Source organism: Desmodus rotundus, chromosome 1 (genome assembly GCF_022682495.2).
Source record: "Desmodus rotundus isolate HL8 chromosome 1, HLdesRot8A.1, whole genome shotgun sequence".
Taxonomy (NCBI): Eukaryota; Metazoa; Chordata; class Mammalia; order Chiroptera; family Phyllostomidae; genus Desmodus; species Desmodus rotundus.
In genome coordinates this window covers 22,450,464-22,471,537 of record NC_071387.1, presented here as the reverse complement: position 1 = coordinate 22,471,537, position 21,074 = coordinate 22,450,464, and the positions used below count along the sequence as shown (strand labels likewise).

The window sequence follows — 21,074 nt, the reverse complement described above, 5'->3', positions numbered from 1 at the left end:
CCATGTGCGCTGTTGCTGCCTGTTCCTTCTTTGCCACATCTGGAAAGAAGGCTTTTCTTTATGAGCTCTTTCAAAGTGCGCTCAATTTGATTGGGTTAGGGAGGGTTTAGGCGAAGTACTGTAGAGGCCATCCTTCCACAAATACATTAATGTTGAATTGCCCATGAGACATCCACTAAAGGTGTCCAGTAGAGAGTTTGGGTATGCATTACTGAAGAAGGTTAGGAGAGAACTGGACTAGAAATACAGATGACATCTGGATGATTATTTTAAAAACTAAGAGTAGTTTTCCTATCCTGGAAGAGGAGAAAAGGAAGCCTTTAAGGGCTGGCTAAGGAAGATATCACAAAGGAGTGAACAGGGAGATAGGAGGAAAACCAGAAGAGTATGGCGTTATGGAAGCCAAAGGAAGGCATTGTGAAAAGGAGACAGATCAGTACTGTCAAATGTGACAGAGAGGTGAAGTAAAATAGGGAAGGACTAAGAAATGTCTGATTATGATGTTACTGAAATCACTAGTACTGGTAAAAAGCAGTCTAAACGGAATTGTGGGAGGAGGCACTACTGGAGAAGATGAGCAGCAAAGTGAGAGCAAAGTGCATGCATCTATTTATCAGCATTGTATTGTGCACCTGAGTAATAGGTGTGGGGTTACCAGTGAGTAAAGACAATGTGTAGTTTTTGAAAAACACTTGAGACTAAGAGGAGAGAGTAGCTAGCAGGAGACAAGGGGTTGGGAGTTTTATTTGTTTTGTTTTTTAAAGAAGATAGAGAATTGGATCCACTTAAATGTGAGTGAAAATGAACTGGCTTTGAGGGAGAAGTTGCAGATTAAGCTGAGGGAGGGTGGGAAATATAATAACTTGGGCAAGGTATGGGAGAACACCTGAGGGAGAACCTGGGGGCGGGAAAGAATTAAGTTTAAATGAAAGTACTATGTCTTTCACTTTGTAGACGGGAAGGGGATTAGGTTGATATGGATGTAAAAAAAAAAAGTGTCATTTTGGTGGCAGAAAATTGAGGGTCTGATGATCGTTCCTCTGATGTTTTCTGTGTTTTGAGTGAAGTAGAAAATGGTCACAGGGATTAGTGTTGGGAATCAGATTTAGAGGGGGAGTACAGGTTTGAAGTACCCTCTTGGCGAATGGAGGAGAGGGCTAACCAGGAGAATGGAAGGATGCAGGATACCATTCATTTTCTCCAATAGCATTTAGAAGACTGGATATAAATGTGGATAGGCAGTCAGCTAGGTAGTTAATGGTGCAATTTGTTAGCTAAATGAGACAGAAGAGTGTGATACCATGGAGTGGTTGAAAGAATGTTATGTTCAGTACTGATGATTTAAGTGTGTCGATCCAAGTGTGAACTTTTGCCTAATAGTAGCAGAAAGACAGGAAATTCTGTGATACTGGGAAGAAAGTGGTAGTGACTTTGCTGTCTAAGCTGAATAGAGTTTACAGTAAGGAAATGAAAGTAGAGGATCTAGGGACCAAAGTCTTAATAGTGGATGCAAGACCAGGTGTAATGAACAGTTGCTGGGAGAGTTGGTAGGAATATGGCATTGGTACTTAAAATTTCAAAGATGGGGCAGTTTTGCAATAAGAAGATTCAGCCTGTGTCCTGTGAATACCAGATGTCTTAGGTGGATTAGAAATAAAGATCACTGTGTTGAGGGTAAGGAACAATGCCAGATTTGGGGCAGGTCAGTGACCCTGGTTCCAAAGTCTAGTTCAGTTATTTCCTTTGATACATTACCTGAAGTGATAGTGGGATATTACCTGAAGTGATGATACCAGGTCAAATCCCCCTCCTCAAAGTAAAGTTCAGGACTTTTGACATACTGCCCTCAAAACAGTTATCATTTGATACATTCTCATCTTGAGAATGTATCTCTTCACCCTTACTACCAAGAATTGTATACAGGACAGTCTGTCCCTACATAACAGTCTTTTGGACTAAGGGTGTCTAACATTAAAATCTGTTCTTTTGGTTACTGAAGACAATTGAACTTTTCTTTTTGACTCTGTAATTGTGAATTGCCTGCCCCTGTCATTTGTCCATTTTTCTGTTGCCACAAGAACCATATTCTACCATTTTACTTTCCTTAATTTTTTTGATTTGCATTTTTCCTTTCGATATTTATCTTGTTATATCTATTTAGTTGTGTGCTTAGTTTATTAATTTCTCTTTGTTTAATAATAAACACTTTTAGTGTTAGTCTGATTACTTTTTTAGCCAAACCACATAGGTATTGATGTGCAGGGTTTTCATTATGTTCTTAATATTCTTTAATTACATTTTTAATTTCTTTGGAGCAAATGTTATTTAGAAGTAAATGATTGGGGATGTTTTGTTGTTGTCTTTCATCCTACTTTAATTTTTAAGGGTGAGTACCCCCACCCCATCCTTTTTTTATATACAAAGCTAAAGAACAGTTATTACTTATTTAGGCTTTTAAAAATAGTGAAATAGTCATCGTGGCCTAAACTGTTAAAATATATACTAAACAGGTGCTAGAGATAAAAATGCAGTTTCTATTGGGTAGAAACTATGTATGTCAATTAAATCCGTCTTAGTTATCTACTCATCCTGACCTGTCAAAGAATGAGATTCAGGCTTATTTCTTTTTTTTTTTTTTTTGGTGTGTCATACATTTCTTTTTTATTTTCTTTTTTCAGCAGTTGATAACTGAGCACCAACTATTTGCTAACCCACCATGTGCTGTTCTGAGAACTGGGTTTATTCATAGTGACACAGTGGCCTGTAATTCACGATTTTCACCAAGCAGTCACAGTTGCAAATATTGCATCACTTCCTTTCTCAAAAAAATGTGGAAAGAAATTTATCACTCACCACAGAGTGCTCTAACCAAGCTCTGCCACCACGCAGTTGACTTTGGGCAAGTCAATTAGAATGTAAGATAGCACTTCAAACTTTTTAATATTCCTTTATACTTATAAATTATTGAGGACTCAAATAGCTTGTCTATGTGCTTATTTATTGGTATTTGCCATATTAAATATCAAAACAAATTTTAAAATTTTTTTATTTTGCTGTTACAGTTGTTCCAATTTTTCCCCCTTTGCCCCCTCCACCCAGCACACCCCACTTCCTCAGGCCATCCCCACACCATTGTTCATGTCCATGGGTCATGTGTGTAAGTTCTTTGGCTACTCCATTTCCTGTACTGTACTTTATATCCCCGTGGCTATTCTAAAACAGAAATTTTTAACATGTTTACTTAAAAGTGATAAGCCCCACTGCACGTTGTAATTAATATATTTTTGCATGAATTATGTTCTAAACAACAAAAGGCAGTCGTGAGAAAACTGACACTGTTTTCCTCTTTTGCAAATTAATGTTTGCTTAATAGAAGATGGATTTTCATCTGTTTCTGTATTTAGTTTTTGTGATATCACATGCTTCGTAGCCTCTGGAAAACTTAACTGTATACATGTGAGAAATGAGAGTGAAAAGAAGCAAATAATTTTTTTTGGCCTTGCGGACCACCTGATAGGGTTGTATGAACCTTCAGGGCCCCCTGGACCATGCCTTGAGAATCTCTGCTGTAGGCCTTAGCATATCCAATAGCAATATCGGGGTGTAACTGTATTGTCTGTAAAGGTCACTTTATCAGAAATTTAGATAGTACTGGGTTGGCCAAAAAGTCCATTATGTTTTTTCTGCACGGTGGCTCTAATAGTCATCTTTAACTTCATTCGAAACAATGTTAAATTATATTATGACAACTGTCGTATCAGCATGTGTTAAAAAAAAATCAAAATTGGTGAATTCTGGTGCAGCCATTTTAATGTTGAAGATGGAAGAAAATATGCAACATTTTTGGTATATTATGCTTTATTATTTAAGAAAGGTAAATGTGTACCTGAAACACAGAAAAGGCTTTGTGCAGTGTATGGAGAAGGTGCTGTGACAACTGGAACGTGTCAAAAGTGGTTTGCGAAGTTTCTTGATACTATTGACATTTTGGCCAAATAATTCTTTGCTGTGGGTGGGGCTTTCTCATGCTTTGGAAGATGTTTAGCAGCACCCCGGCCTCTCTACCCACAAGAAGCCAGTAGCAGGAGAGAGCCAACATACTCAAAATATCCAAATCAATAAAGTTGTTGCTAAAAATTAAAAATTTGTCTTTTATTTCATTGAAAAAATGTAATGGACTTTTTGGCCAATCCAATATCTCTTATTTTCCACTGCTACATAAAGTGCTAACTGAACGTACAGCTAGCCAGAACTCTCAACATCAGTGTTATTTAAAGCAGGGCAGACCATAGAGTTGTTAAAAAAAAGTTGTGGGCTCTTGTACTTCTATTCTGAGCCACTCCTAGCATAGAATTTACCATTTAATAGAACAGTATACTGTATTAAATTGTTTATTACTGTGGAATTTATATTCACAGTTTACTGACATTGAGATGAGATATTCTGAGTGCTTTTTTATAAAGTTGTTACTTGTGTTAATTTTACCTTTGAAATTTGGAACAGAAGAAAACAGTGAGCTGTGAGAGTTTGGTTTTTTATTTTTAAAGATTTTATTTATGTATTTATTTTTAGAGAGAGGGGAAGAGAGAGAGAAACATAGACCAGTTGCCTCTTGCATGCCTCCAACAGGGGACCTGGCCCACACCCAGGCATGTGCCTTGACCCAGGAATCAAACCCCTCCAGTTTGTGAGCTGACGTTCAGTCCATTGAGACACGCCAGCCAGGGCAAGAGACTTCTGATAAATTTCTGCTCTGGGGAACATTAGAATAGCAGTGATGCTACTGACCCATTTCAGGAAGATTAATGTAGCAAGGGTGAGTTATATAGTATTTGCAAAATACTCTGCTTCAGAGCTTGGAGTCAGAAGAGCTGATTTGGGGCTTCAGCTACTGCAATGTGATTTGGCAAGGATGTTTAACTTCGGTTTGTTTCCTCATCTGTAAAACTGAGTGGATGATACTCCCATTTGTCAGAGTTTTGAGGACTATGTGAATTTGTGTCTTAATGTACTTGAAGTCATATAAACGTTACTGTAATTTTATTTTGAAAGATTATACCATGGCTTTTTAATTGTACAAAAGAACCCTCTCTGTATCCCTATAAGAATTTTTCACCTAAAGCTCAGAACTATCAACTTAGACACTTTTTAAAAGTATTCTGGGAAATTGAAGGAAATGGAATTTCCCCCCTTGCTTCTTATTCCTTCAATGAAACTAGTTTCATTATGTTTCCTTACCATTTAACTCTTATGCCACCTTACTTTACAGTCAGTTTCAGAAGTGAATCCACTTCATCAGGAGCCTGTTGTCATATAATTTTAGGACTCCGAGAGACCATAAGGATCATCTAGTGTATTCCAGTCCCTCTTCCTAGAGGCTGAGAGAAACTGAGCTACTTGTTTAAGATCATTTAAGTAGTACAGTGATTCTCACTGAGCCTTGAACTTCGGAACTACCTGTAGTAAAGATTTTTTAAAATACGATGTCCAGGGCCCTCCCTCAGAAATTATGCTTTTAATTGGTCTTTATAAAGCCCCCTTAGGTAATTATAATGAAACATTACCCACTTCTCAAGTGAATTATTTGCCTTATAACATTTCACATTTAACTTTTATTGTAGATGGGGCCATTTTATTTCTTAGACCTTTACTTTCTTATTCTAGGAAATAAGCCCATAAACTCCATAATGAGAATCAAACTTTTTGATGTTGAAACTTTATTTTAAATAGATTTATCAATTCAGCTGGTAAAGTTTTTCAAATATCGATGTATGTGTAACAGATGGTGGTAAAACAAAGTTTATACTTATCATACCTAATAATATAGGTTAACCTAATACTGAGTCTTTTGATACAATCTTGTGAGGATACAGTCGTTAAGATTTTGGCACATTAATGTGTATAAAATTTTTTTCTTGCATCATTTTATCAGATTCTGGAGTTCTGGATTGTCATTTGTTGTTTAATTTTTTCCAAAAAAAAAAAATCTTTATTTTTCTTATAGGTGAAAGCATTGAAAGAGAAGATTGAATCCGAAAAGGGGAAAGATGCCTTTCCTGTAGCGGGTCAGAAGTTAATTTATGCAGGTATGGATTGATATTGAAAATGTGCCATTTTCTTTACTACAGTGATATTCCTTTAGTTTTAGAAATCACCGTTTTATGAATGGTAGTGAATACAAATTGATTCTGTCAGAAATGTGCTTGTACAGACAGAAGCAGTGAACAAGCAGTCATTTGACTAAATTAATATTCAGTCCCCCTTTATTCACATTTGCTTTATGTATATACGCATATATATCTCTAATAAGGTTTTGTTTAATGTTTTGTAAATTTTTGTATTTTTAAGTTCATTTTTTATTGAATAAATTTGATGTGTAACATTGTAAGTTTAAGTTGTATGGCATGTTAGATACATTTATGTAGGGATTTGTCTACTAAAGTACCCACATTTATCTCATGGTGTCATTGTAGTATGATATTATTGTCTGTATTCATCATGGTGTGCGTTGTATCTCTGTGGTTTATGTACTACTAGTTAAAGTTTGTGCCATTAAATACCATCAGTCTTAGCCCCTCCCCACCCTGGTAACCAGTCCCCTGGTAACTTCCTTTGACTTTTTTACAGGTCAAACTTTTTTAGATTCCACACATTAAGTGAGATCATATAGTACTTGTCTTTCTCTGTCTGATGTAATTTCACTTAACATAATATTCTCAAAGTCCATCCATGTTGTCTGTCGTAAATGGGGCGATATGTTCCTTACTTGTGGCCGAATAATATTCTATTGTGTGTGTGTCGTTTTTTTATCCATTCATCTTTGATGTGCACTTGGGTTGTATCTTTATTTTGGCTACTGGAAATAGTGCTGTGATAAACATAAGAGTACATACATCTTGTTGAAATCCTGTTTTCATTGGGTATATACCCGCAAGAGGAATTTCTCCATAATTTTTCATAATGGTTGGACCAATTTACATTCCCACCAACAATGTATAAGGGTTCCCTTTCCATCATTTTGTTAGTTTTGTTGTTGTTGTGCAAAGCTTTGAGCTTGGTGTAGTTCCATTTGTTTATTTTTTCTTTTTTGTTTGTGTTTTGGCATCACGTCCAAAATGTTATTGCCAAGGACAATATCAATGAGCATCTTCCCATTTTCTTTTTTCTTAAATTTATCGTGGTTTCCTACATTTAATTCTAGGAGTTTTGTAGTGTCAGGTCTGATGTTTAAGTCTTTGATTTATTTTCAGTTAATTTTTGTGAGTGGTGTGGGATAGCGGTCCGGTTTTATTGTTTGTATGTTTCTCCAAGTTTCCCAGCATCATCTGTTGAGACTATCCTTCCCCCGCTTTTGTATTTTTAATCAATCTGAGCCTTTTTTCTAATTTATCAAAATGAAACTATATTATGTTTTTTGATGTACTTGGAATCATTCTATGAAATAAAATTTCATTTCATCTGTTTTTTAAATAAAATACCAAAATGACTGAAGAATATAGAAAACCTTACATGTCAAAAGACAATAAATAAGTGACAAGAATAGAAAAGGTTAATATTCGGATTATATAAAGAGCCTTAGAAAATAATAAGGAAAAGATAACCCAATTAAAGAAAGTAACAAAGGATGTGAATAGGAAATTGCATTACTAGCCTTGCTCTACTAAATGTATTTTACTAAAAATTTTATTAAATATTAGGAAAATGTATTTTAAAAATAGACTTAATATTCTACTTTTTGTGGAGAAAATGCTTTTCATTGTTCTTCAAAAAAAACATAACATCATCATTGTAGATGTTAGTAAGTGGGTCTTGGATTGTTCATGGATTCTTATCTTTCCCTAGATAGAGATTTTGTAATATCTTCTTAACAGTTTAAAGGAAGCACTAACCCCAAAATTAGGAATCAGAAGCCTAAAGAGGCAAGTAGTTGGTGGCAGGCATAAAACTAGAATTTCTGGTTGCTAGTTTCACTGTTTTCTTGGTCCCGTATAGAGGGACTCTTCCTGTCCATCTTCATGCCTGTAGCTTTTTATTCAATAACTTCTTAAAAATGGAAAACTGAATTCAAGAAAAAAGAAACTTGCAGGAATCCCACCCTAACATTAGACCTTCAGTATTACCAAAGTCTTGTATACTTTTGTTTTGCCCAGCTCTGTATCATCTTGTCATTGCTGTATACTATTAATAAATCATTTTTAAAGTACTTTTATTATGAGTATCTCACTTTTTTAACATTGGAACATTTTTGTTTTGCCAGATATCTGGTTGTTTGTGGGAGCAAGAAGTTTGTTCTTTCCTCTTTCCTTTCGAGAAAAAAAAGGGGTTATAGGTTATTTCCCATCCTTGGGCAATCTCAACACTGAATTTTATTTGTCTTCGTAATTTCCTTTCTTAGGACCCACTTAATATTTTCTTAACCAGCAAGTCTTTTATCATAAGTAAGAATTTAAAGAATTGCTTGGGATATCTGTATACTATGTGTGCTTGTTATCTTTTTATCAAATGCTTATGCCTTTTTAACTAACCATGTTCCATTTATATTTATTATCTTGGCTTATTGGTTAATGTTTTTCTTTTGGGGAAAGTATTAATTGATAGAATTGACGTTGGTGATTTAACTTCAATTATGGTAAGGCAAAGGTTGCTGTACCTTAAATAACTTTTCTTTTCCCCTTCACATACTAGGCAAAATCCTCAATGATGATACTGCTCTAAAAGAATATAAAATTGATGAGAAAAACTTTGTGGTGGTTATGGTGACAAAAGTAAGTGTCTGCCTTATTCTGTATATCTTCATGTATATGAGCTTTTAAATAATGATTCCTAGTCCAGCCTTACACCTTTGAGTGAATACAGTTTATGCACATCCATAGTGGCGTGCACGTAACTATTCCTAAAGGTTTTAATAATTTACCTTGTGTCAATGAAAAGTTGATAATTTTATACACTTGTAGTTTGGACATAATTTTAAGTAAATTAAAACAACTGATATATAGAATGGCATGTTAAAAATTGTTAGGTTTTAGCCCTGGCTGGTGTGGCTCAGTGGATTGAGTGCCGGCCTGCAGACTGAAAACTGGTTCAAGTCCCAGTCATAGCGCATGCCTCGGTTGCAGGCCAGGTAGGGAGGCGCACAAGAGACAACCACACATTGATGTTTCTCTTTTTCTTCCGCTTTTCCTTTCTCTCTAAAATAAATAAATAATCGCTTCTCGGCCTTTTGGCTAAGATCAAGTGTAGTATCTGTTCTTATCGGTTTAAAATAAATAAATAAAATCTTTTTAAAAAATTGTTAGGTTTTGTTGGAGTAGTAAAATCCATGATTATGTAATTAGAAAATGTGATTCTTGGAAATTGAATCAGTGTTTCTTATTTTGTAGTTTTTATAAGGGTATCTTAAATGAGCTTGCTAAATTATGTACTATAGCTCATATTATTAAGGTTTTGTAGCAAAGGCAAGGCAAGTAGACTCATAATTTCAGTGATATTTATTAGTTAATGGGATAGGTTTTGAGAAACTAAAAGGGAAAAGGCAGCTGAAAAAATGATGGAATGATTATTATGAGTAAGTTTTTAATAGGAACATTTCTGTGATTTATTGGACTGAAATATATTTGGGATAAGTTACAAAAGCCAAAGGTTTTCTGTAAAGCAGAAATAAATATAGGTTCTTTCAGTATATTATATACTTGTTTAATAATAAATAAACATGCAATGAAGAGTTGAGACATAGAACTGTGGAAGTACTCACGACATTGATTTTTAGGATTAAATTGTCATAATTTGAGAAGAATAGTGTTACTTGTAGCACTGAAAATAATTTAAAATTAGAAACCAGTTTATCGAAGACTAAAAATAGAATAAATGTGGGTTTTAAAGTCATAGATAATTGATATATTCAGTAGGAAATAGAGTTTATAACAATTTTAACTACTACATACTTTTGTACTGAGGAACAAAAGTAACACTTTAAATGAATTGGACTTGAAAAAAAATTTTTAAGTGTGTGGTTCAGTGTCACTAAGTATATACATTGTTATGCAGCCATCAGTACCATCAGTTTTCTAGAACTTTTTCATCTTCCCAAACTGAAACTGTGCCCATTAAACAGTAACTTTCCATCCCCACATCCCTTCACCTCTACATTCTTCGTGTAAGTGGAATCACACATTACTATTTATCCTTTTACGACTGACTTATTTCAAGGTTTATCCATGTGGTAGCATTACTGTCCGTTTTGGGACTGAATAATATTCCATTGTCTCATCTAATTTTATCATACATAGTACATAATGGAAAATGTGGTGGCCACACATTTGGATGCGTATTTGTTATTGGTCTTATTTTCTTTAGTATTATAGTAACCTTAACTATTAGAACATAACCAAGAATTAGCAGGGTGGGGCTCAGAATAGATGCATGCATTTGGAGAATAACTACTGGGAGCCAGGCCCCCCGCCCCTTTTTAATGTTTATTGATTTTAGACAGAGAGAAACATTGATTGGTTGCCTCATATGCCATAATCAGGGTTCGAATCCCAAACCCTTTGGTGTACGGGATGATGCTCCAACCATCTGAGCCACACTGGCCAGGGCCAAGCCTGTTTTTATTTTACATAGGATTCTAATGATATTGGTGGTTGCTTTATTTTCAAGTTAATAGTAGAGGCAAGATATTAGATGGAGAAGAAGACTGCTATAATTAGCCATTATAGAAACAATGAGAAATGACCTTATTACGAAGAAGAGATAGGAAAAGTAAGATCAAAAGCAAGCAAAACTTCAAAAAGCTGTGGGTTTAGTACTGTCTAGAACAAGGCTTAAGTCATTCTTTCTGGCAACAGAGACCAATAGTATGTTGATTACAAATGATCTTAAGGAAAATTTTAAGTGGGCATAATACATTTAAATTACATTTTTATATGGATTGGTGTTTTAAAATATTAATAATTTGTAGAGTATTAAATTGGCAGTTTAAAAAGTTACAGAGCTAAATACAAGACTCTTAGAATAGAGGAAGGAGGAAATAAATGCTATTAATATTTTTTTAAGTTCTTTCTCCCTGCCTTGCACTAGCCACTTTTTTTCTAATGCATTCTACTGGCTCAGATGGACCCAGACATGCCAGTGCATTGCTTTTTTTGTTGTTTTATATTTGGAGCAAACTGTTGAATTTTAATTCCCATCTTCTATCAGAACAGTTACTTTTTGTCATTAGGAAACTTACGAGCTAAATAGGCAGTGAACATTGATGGGCCTTAGAAGAATGAAGACTCGTAACAGTATGATTTCTACCCATATATAATTGCTTTTTGTTCTGTAGGAATCTTTATGGCTCTGCTTCTAGTTCAGAAAGTGCAGAGCATGTGATTATAAGTTTATTTGGCTTTTAGTTTTCTTTTTAACTACATACATATCTCAGAAGTTCTGTTAACATCTTTGTACTCAATACCTATCAGTTTAAATACTTTTTTTTTATATTAGCTTGCTATGAAGGCTGAAACTCTTGGCTAAAGCTAATTGAGGTTGGTAGTTAATATATATACTGTCATTAACTTTGAAAGAGTAACATGAATATTGATTCAGAGTGCTAATATTGACTGTTACCTCATTTTACGAAGTTTTTTTCAAGTTACAAGTTTGTATTATTAGTGTTGTGTTTGTAGAATCCTGTACTTAGAGATCAGGTAATAATGTATTTTATCTAATTCATTATGCTGCCTTTTAATATGTTTAGCCCAAAGCAGTGACAACACCAGCACCAACAACAACTCAGCAATCAAATCCTGCCACCACGACCACAATTAGTTCCTCCACGGCACCAGCTGTGGCTCAGGTCCCAACCCCCACCCCTGCTTTGGCTCCCACTCCCACACCTGCATCTGTCACTCCAGCATCAACAACAGTATCTTCTGAATCTGCACCTGCTAGTGCAACAAAACAGGAGAACCCTGCAGAAAAGCCAGCAGAAACACCAGTGGCTACAAGCCCAACATCAACTGACAGGTAAGAACTGGATTCTAGAAAATTGTATCTCAGAATATGTTCATAATTAGAATTTCATGGATGTATTTATTTTGATTATTGTTTTGATCAAATTAGCTTTCCATATCCTATGTTAAACCTTTTCTAAACTTTGAACTCTGGAGAAAACAGTATACTTTTGTCTAAGCTTCTATACTCCAGATTTGTATACTCTGCATTTTTTTTTAGAGGGAAAGGGAAAGAGGATCAAAGTCATTATTCATTTTGTGTAGAAATCAAATGACCAAGAAGAACAACGATAAAAGTACAGTATATATTGTAGCTTGACATACTAGTGTTCTGCCTTTAAGTGCAGTTTCTGTGTCTGACCTAATCAACCATGTTAGGAGACGTTTGAGTCACCTGGTTCATTGCTCACTTGGGGCCTCTTCTCAAGGGGTTGATAACCTAACAGGACAGCACAGGCTCAGGTAATAAAATACTTTCCCTATGCCTGCCTGCTACACTTTGCTTTAGGCATTCTCAGACACCATTGCCTAACTTGATATTTCTCCCTTGTACAGTTAAAGATGCATTCAACACTTTTACCTGGTGGAAGACAATCCAAAATCAGGCTAAGCTATTACATCAGAAGGCTGTTGGTCAGTTCTGTGTATGGGAGAAAACTTAAAAATTTAACAAATTGGTTTTCCAAACCATTTAAACATTGTACATATAATTAAGAATGTCTGGAGTTGGTACACTATTATCTTACTTCCTTAAATGCTTTAAGCTCCTTAAAAAACTCAGTGTCACTTCAGAATTGACCAATACAGTTTAATGTGCTAATTCTAATACCATCCATTCAGATGTCTTTATCATCACTATCCATTTTGCTTCTTCCTGGGGATATAGTTTTATTCCCCTGTCCTAAGAGTCAGGATTACCTTTTCAGACCTCCAGAGGTTGCATAAATGAGTTGATAGTCAGTGACCCGGAAGAGCAGACCCTGGAGTTGTTTCTTTAGTTGGGCTTTGTGCACCAAAGAGAAGGCTAACACAGGAAGGGGAGGATGAGAGGAGCTCAGAAAACAAGCTACTTAACTGTGCCTTAGTCCCTTTATCCTTGCCTTTATAAAACATTTAGTGCCCTGTAAACCACAAAAGTTAGATAATTATCAGAAGATACTCTGATAGAATTTGAGGCATGTAAGAAAGTTCGTCATCGCCACCGGCCTGGCATTTTATTATCAGGGATTTGTTTCTTAGGTCAGTTTTGTTGTTCAAAAACTACTGGAGGTTGGGGAACCAAGATGGCGGCGTAGGTAGACACACTGCGCCTCCTCGCACAACCAGAACTGACAGAGAATCGAACAGCAAGGGGGACTGACACCAAGGAAATAGAAAATAAACACATCCAGACTGGTAGGAGGGGCGGAGACGGGCACCGGGGTGGAGAGGACTCGCGTGGCTGTGGCGGGACTGAGACTGGCGGAGTGTGGGACAAATGGCGCAGGCAGTCCGAGCACTAGCAGACCCTGCGGCCCCACATTTGCACAGATAAACCCAGAGGGCGGGACTCAGAGTGGCGGAGAGCGGGGCAGGCAGAGTGGCGGGTAGCACCCCGCGGCACCACATTTGCCCACAGATAAACCTGACGAACGGCGGGCAGCGAGCAGACCGTGCAACCCAGGGCTCCAGCTCGGGGAAATAAAGCCTCAAACCTCTGATTGAAAGCGCCCGTGGGGGTTGGGGCGGCAGCAGGAGAGACTCCCAGCCTCACAGGAGAGGTCGTTGGAGAGACCCACAGGGGCCTAGAGTGTGCACAGGCCCACCCACTCGGGAACCAGCACCAGAGTGGCCCAGTTTGATTGTGGGTATCGGAGTGAAAGATTGAAATCCGGAGGAGAGTGAGGCCGGCGCCATTGCTCCCACTCGGCCCCTCCCCCACGTACAGCGTCACAGCGCTGCGACCAGTGTTACCCTGCCCCGGTGAACACCTAAGGCTCCGCCCCTTTAAGTAACAGACACTCCAAGACAAACAAACAAAAATGGCCCAAATGACAGAACACTTCAAAGCTCCAGAAAAAATACAACTAAGTGAGGAAGAGATAGCCAACCTATCGGATGCACAGTTCAAAGCACTGGTTATCAATATGCTCACAGACTTGGTTGAATCTGTTCGAAAAACAGATGAAAAAATGAAGCCTATGCTAAGAGAAACAAAGGAAAATGTACAGGGAACCAATAGTGATGAGAAGGAAACTGGGACTCAAATCAATGGTATGGACCAGAAGGAAGAAACAAACATCAACCAGAAAAGAATGAAGAAACAATAACTTGGAAAAATGAGGAGAGGCTTAGGAACCTCCAGGACACCTTGAAATGTTCCAACATCCGAATTATAGGGGTGCCAGAAGGAGAAGAGGAAGAACAAAAAATTGAAAACTTATTTGAACAAATAATGGAGAACTTCCCCGATCTGGCAAAGGAAATAGACTTCCGGGAAGTCCAGGAAGCTCAGAGAGTCCCAAAGAAGCTGGACCCAAGGAGGAACACAACAAGGCACATCATAATTACATTCCCCAAGATTAAACGCAAGGACCTACATCCAAGATTACTGTATCCAGCAAAGCTATCACTTAGAATGGAAGGGAAGATAAAGTGCTTCTCAGATAAGGTCAAGTTAAAGAAGCTCATCATCACCAAGCCCTTATTATATGAAATGTTAAAGGGAGTTACCTAAGAAAAAGAAGATCAAAAATAGGAACAGTAAAAATGACAGCAAACTCACAGTTATTAACGGCCACACATAAAACAAAAACAAGAGCAAACTAGGCAAACAACTAGAACAGGAACAAAAACATAGAGATGGAGATCACATGGAGGGTTGTCAATAGGGGAGGGGGAGAGGGGGGGAAAGGTACAGAGAATAAGTAGCATAGATGATAGGTGGAAAATAGACAGGGGGAGGGTAAGAATAGTGTAGGAAATGTAGAAGCCAAAGAACTTATAAGTATGACCCATGGACATGAACTATGGGGGGGGAATGTGGGAGGGAGGGGGGTGGGCAGGATGGAGTGGAGTGGGGGGGGAATGGGACAACTGTAATAGCATAATTAATAAATATATTTTAAAAAAACTATTGGAATGCAAATTCCACACTTAATTCATTCTCTAAGCTTGATAACTGACTTAGGGAAACTGCACTTGTGCATAAGAACTGTATTGTTTGTAATTGAGGACAAATTGTAACCAACCTAAGTATTCATTAGTAAGGTAAGGAAATGACTGGACCTGTAACTAACTCGTATTAGAGAACAGTGCTGCTCCAAGTGTGGCAGTCAGTAGACAGCATCAGCATCACTGGCAGTTTGTTTGAAATTAATTCCTAGGCTCCACCTCAGACCTTTAAACCAAAATTAACCTGGAGGTGGGTTCCAGAAGTCTGTATTTTTAACAAGCTCTCCTGGTGACTTCTTAGGCTTCCTAAAGTTTGGGAAGCCCTGGTATCTAGTACCGCAGGTCAAAGTATGCAGTATATATGCCTATTAAATGAATGTGGTTTCAGGGCTGTGTTGTCAAGTGTAAAAAAGCAGATTGCAAAACTATGGGTAATAACCATAAACCAAACAAAAACCACAAACAGCATTTATATTTTCTATGGGTATGCATATTAATGTGTAGGAAAACAGTAGCAAAGGGGCGATACACTGATAAGCGGTTTCCCCTGCTGATGGGGGAGGGAAGTGGTGAGGTGAAATCAAGAATGAAAATGGTGTTTAAATGATACCTCAGTCTTGGCTGTAATGTTTAAAAAGAAATGTTAAGACAATATGCAGAAATAGCACAAATTATTCTATAAAAGACAGTAATGAAGGTGGCTGATCCTCCCATACAGTAAAATCTATTTTACATGGTAACGATTACAACAATTTAGAATGGCTATTACTAGAAAGACTGCTCAGTGAGAGACAGTAATCTGGAAGCAGACCAAAGTACATATCAGGACTTAATCTAAGATAAAGATAGAATTCGAGACCACTGTAATAATCTTAACCAAATCAAGGAAAGGGGAACAATTAATAAGTTTGACTACAGAAAGAATTTAAATCTTGGCAACCAAACTGAAAATTCCGTAGTAAGAGCTTGATTTGGTCAATTAAATGGAATATCATGCATCTCTTGGGAAAACTTGAGGTGGTTGCGTTTGTACTGATGTGGAATAATTGTTAAATAAAACACACAAAAGAGGGCATAGGTGGTTGTATAGAAATTGGTGGTAGTGGTTGTCTCTGGACAGGGGTCTTGTGCAGGAGAATTTGTTCCCAACATATATTTCTTTTTGAAGTGTTGCCTTCCACACGTGTTTGTGTTAGTTTTACTGTCTACACGGTCCGGCAGAAGTAACGCCTGCTTGAGTGTGGTTGGTAGGCTAATAATGTGGGTGTAATAATTTATAGTTTTATTTTGAACATTTGACCTAAAATGTCATATGGTGTGCTTGAGTGTGATATAATGTTACAGAATTACATGCTTATGGTTTTGTAATAAAAGATTTTGTAATTAAAAAGGGGTATTATTTGTCCAGGCCCTGTAGTCAATTAAGATACTTCAAAAATTATACCAAGGGATTATAGTAATCATACTGGATATTGTGCTGCCAGGCACTTTGCTAAGCATTCTACCAGCAGTAACTCTACATACAACATCTCAGGATACATGGATTCTATTGTTGACCTCGTGTTGATGAAAAAACCAAGCATTAGAAAGTAATTTATGAATTCAGATTTAAGTATTTCCCTTGCTTTCACTGTGCTACAGTGTTTTCTCACAACGAAAGTGCACTATGTTAGTCCCTTTAAACCGGTTAACTTTCAGTTACAACTTGGATTTGTCCAAGTTTTTATGGTCATTCTTCCCTATAAAATGTAACCAAAATTCCACTGCGTGAAGACTTCCCAGGCCTTTTTAGCCTTATGCAGTTTCCACATGTGCTATTTATCATGTACTACTTTTGGCATTTCTCCTGTGACTTGAATTCAGATTATTTGACTTCTCATGTAAATTCTTTCAAGGAAATAGTTGTGCATCATCTTTTTTGTGTTCCTTAAGTAGTAAGTTATCTATGAGATGTTATTTTATATTTTTGAACATTTAAAACGATGGATTTGCAGAAAAAAAAGACTGCTTAAGTACAATAGTCCCTTGTTTATGTTTAATTAAAATCAAAGAATCTCTTTAGAAATTAGACAGCTACTAAACTATGAAACAGTGAAGGACTTAGGACAGGAGAAGCAACAGGAGCGAACCAAGTCAGGGCTGTTAGCTCACTGGAAAGTCAGAAAAAAGGGGGCCTTGGAGACAGGCTCAGGGAATTAGCCCAGGACAAGCTGCTGCCACCCATTGCTCCCCTGGTTGCAAGTGCTGTGAGGTCCCTTAAAATTTAGGAGATAAAAGTCTGTGGGAGAAGAGGAGGAAGTGTGCTTCCAGAAGGGGGAGCACCAGTTACTAAGCTTTACTGTAAATATTACATACTTTCTGATATGATTTCCTAAAAACCTTTTACAGTACATCAGGAGATTCTTCTCGGTCAAACCTTTTTGAAGATGCAACAAGTGCACTTGGTAAGTATCTACATTGTAAATAACCTTATAAGAGATAGGGAAGAGGTTTAAGTTTTATTTTTTTAGATCATGATGATAATGTGTTTATTTTTTAAGATTTTATTTTATTTATTTTTAGAGAGAGGGGAAGGGAGGAAGAAGCAGAGGGAGAGAAATATCGATGTGAGAGAAACATCGACCTGGGACCGAACCCACAACCCAGGCATATGCCCTCACCAGGAATCAAACCAGCAACCTTTCGCTTTGTGGGATGACTCCCAGTCAGCTGGGCCACGCCAGTCAGCGCATAATGTGTTAGTTTTCATGGTTGCTTACAATAAAGCTGCTTAATGGTTGATTTAGACAATTAATGTTACTAAAGACTTTGTAAGTTAATGTTTTATACATTGAATCCTTTTTTTCCCCAAGATGGTTTTTTTAAATTATCAATTTCAGTTAGCATTCAATATTATATTAGTTTCGGGTATACCATGTAGTGGTTAGAAATTTATATAATTTACAAAATGATACCCCCAATAAGTCTTGTAACCACCAGGCACCACATATATTTATTACAATATTATTGACTGTATTCCCTAAGCTGTACTTCACCTCCCTGTCACTATCTTGTAATTGCCAATTTGTGCTTCTTAATTCTTTCTCTTTTTTGACCCAGACCTCCAATCCCTGTTCCATCTGACAACCATCAGTTTGTTCTCTGTATCTATCAGTTTGTTTCTGTCTTGTTTGTTCGTTTACTTTGTTTTTTTAGATTTCGGTATTTGTCTTTCTCTGTTCAACCTATTTTATCAATACTTAGCACAATACATTCTAGGTCCTTTGATATGGTTGGAAATAGACATTAAATCCTTTAAATTATACTGTTAGAGTTAAGCATACTCCTTTCCTTAAAGCAAATAATTTTTATTTTCCAAATATGCATTTTAAAGGCGATCTTAACAAAGTTTGATCTGTGTACAAGTTTATTATAAAGTGTCTTTGAAATGGGTGTAAAATGTTACTAAATCCATCTCAAATTTCATCTTTATTCACCTCCAGCCTTTATTTCAGTTGTAGCCTTGTTAGGTTTCCATCTATATCTTGTTGCTTCTATTATACTTGCCATGAAAATGCCTTTTTATTCCAACTTTTTTAAAGTATATTTTATTGATTATGCAATTACAACTGTCCCATTTTTTTCTCCCCTTTGTCCTCCTCTGTCCTGCACCCTTTCTCCCCCACAGCATTCTCCCACACACACACCCTCCCCTCACTCATGTCCATAAGTCCTACTTATAACTTCTTCGGCTTTTCCATTTCCCATACTATTCTTAACAACCTCCTGTCTATTTTGTACCTACCATTTATGCTTCTTAATCCCTGTACCTTTTCCCCCATTCTCCTCCCTCCCTCTCCCCACTGATAACCCTTCATGTGATCTCCATTTCTGTGATTCTCTTCTCGTTGTGGTTGTTTGCTTCATTTGTTTTTGTTTTTTAGGTTCAGTTGTTGATAGTTGTGACTTTGTTGTCATTTTACTGTTCATAGTTGTGATCTTCTTTTTCTTAGATAAGTCCCTTTAACATTTCATATAATAAGGGTTTGGTGATGATGAGCTCCTTTAACTTGACCTTATCTGGGAAGTACTTTATCTGCCCTTCCATTCTAAATGATAGCTTCACTGGGTAGAGTAATCTTGGATGTAGGTTCCTTGCCTTTCACAACTTGGAATACTTCTTTTAAGCCCCTTCTTGCCTTCAAGGTTCCTTTTGAGAAATTAGCTGATAGTCTCATGGGAACTTCTTTGTAGGTAACTTTCTCCTTTTGCTGCTTTTAAGATTCTGTCCTTATCTTTAATCTTGAGTAATTTAATTATGATGTGTCTTGGTGTGTTTTTTGCGTGGGTCTCATTTCTTTGGGACTCTCTGAGCTTCCTAGGTTTGCATGTCTTTTTCCTTTGTCAGATTGGGGAAGTTCTCCTTCATTGTTTATTCAAATGAGTTTTCAATTTCTTTCTCTTCCTCTTCTCCTCCTGGCACCCCTATGATTCCGATGTTGGGACGTTTAAAGTTGTCCCAGAAGTTCCTACACCTGTCCTCATTGTTTTGAATTCCTGTCTCCATTCTGTTCTAGTTCAATGTTTATTTCTTCCTTCTGTTGCAAATCATTGATTTGAGTCCCAGTTTCTTTGCCATCACTGTTAGTTCCCTGTATATTTTTCTTTATTTCACTTTTCATAGCCTTCACTTTTTCCTCTATTTCACAACCTTACTCAATCATTTCTGTGAGCATCCTGATTAATAATGTCTTTCCACCTTTCTTCTACATCTAGTCTGTCAAAATCAGTTTTTCCCCCCATTTTTCCATTGTAACTTTTTTGGTACAGTCCTGCTGTGTCTGCTGATTACTGGTGTACTGGCTGACACCCCCATTCCTGCCTTTTGGTATTCGCTGTATTACTGGAAATGGGGGAGAGGTAGAAGACTGGGAGCCGTAGGAGGGAACAGCAGCTTAGGGACATACAGGCTTGTGCATTCCTTGCTTAGCTGCTGCAGCAGCAGGATTACAACAGCAGTAGCACCTCATAAGGTCTGGGCTGGCCCTCTGACCCAGTTGGACTTGCACTCCATGGTGCCCTTATTACCACTGAAAATGGCACACCGGGTTGCCCATGGCATAGTGGAACAGAATAGTTGTTTAAATAATCAACCTAAAATCACCTGGATATACCAAACCCACTTTCACATCTCAGAAGGACTATTTTCTAGGATTACCCTGCTATCAAGTAAGTATTAGTTAGTGTCCAGTCAGGAAAACAGAAATCACTGTATTTCAAACGGAGAAAGGCTTAATCTTAGGAAATTGTTGCAGACATACTGAAAGGGCCAAATGAGATTTATTACCCATGTGTCAGTAAAGTGCTTTGTAGCCTCCGAGCTGGAAGCAGCTGGCACTTGCCCCTGATGCTGCTGAAGGCTCTGGTTATCGCCACTGCTGCGTCAGTAGAAATGCAGTGATGCTGCCGAGCAGCAGCGCAGGTGTCCGCTCCTGTACTGCTGGTGGTGATGCCTTACCTTTCATCCTTTATCTCCTAGAACAGCCATTCTCAACTCTGTGGTCTTGGGATCCAGTTCCTCTTTAACCTTTCATTTACCAGTCTTTACTCTGCTCCTTTACACTTTCTTCCTTTGGCTTCTGTGATACCACTTTCTTGATCCATACCTCTATTTCTTCTCAGGCTTTCTAGTTAATTATTTTTATTTTACCCAGACCTTACATGTCTTGTGTGATTTTTTTTTCCTTTTATGTTTCTGCTTTATGCTTAGTTCAAATTTCAAACTATGGGAATGACAGATAAACCATATGCTATGTATTGGCTTGGCCAAAAAGTCTATTACATTTTTTTCTGTAGTGTGGCTGTAGTAGTGGTTAGTTGTCCTTTTTTTTTTTTTTTTTTAAATTTTTATTGTTACTCAGTTACAGTTGTATGCCTTTTCTCCCCATC

The 21,074-nt window shown here is 37.2% G+C and overlaps 1 protein-coding gene and 1 pseudogene across 1 annotated transcript in view; both read left to right on the top strand.

Moving 5' to 3' along the window:
• The window catches only part of RAD23B (RAD23 homolog B, nucleotide excision repair protein), a 52,090-nt gene that overhangs the window by 13,000 nt on the left and 18,016 nt on the right, over positions 1-21,074 (top strand). The window contains exons 2-5 of the mRNA XM_053922021.1: positions 6,005-6,086; positions 8,686-8,765; positions 11,738-12,006; positions 17,535-17,590. Coding sequence (XP_053777996.1) covers positions 6,005-6,086; positions 8,686-8,765; positions 11,738-12,006; positions 17,535-17,590 — 487 coding nt within the window. The remainder of the gene's footprint in view (positions 1-6,004; positions 6,087-8,685; positions 8,766-11,737; positions 12,007-17,534; positions 17,591-21,074) is intronic.
• LOC112304650 (U2 spliceosomal RNA) lies at positions 9,205-9,321 on the top strand (annotated as a pseudogene).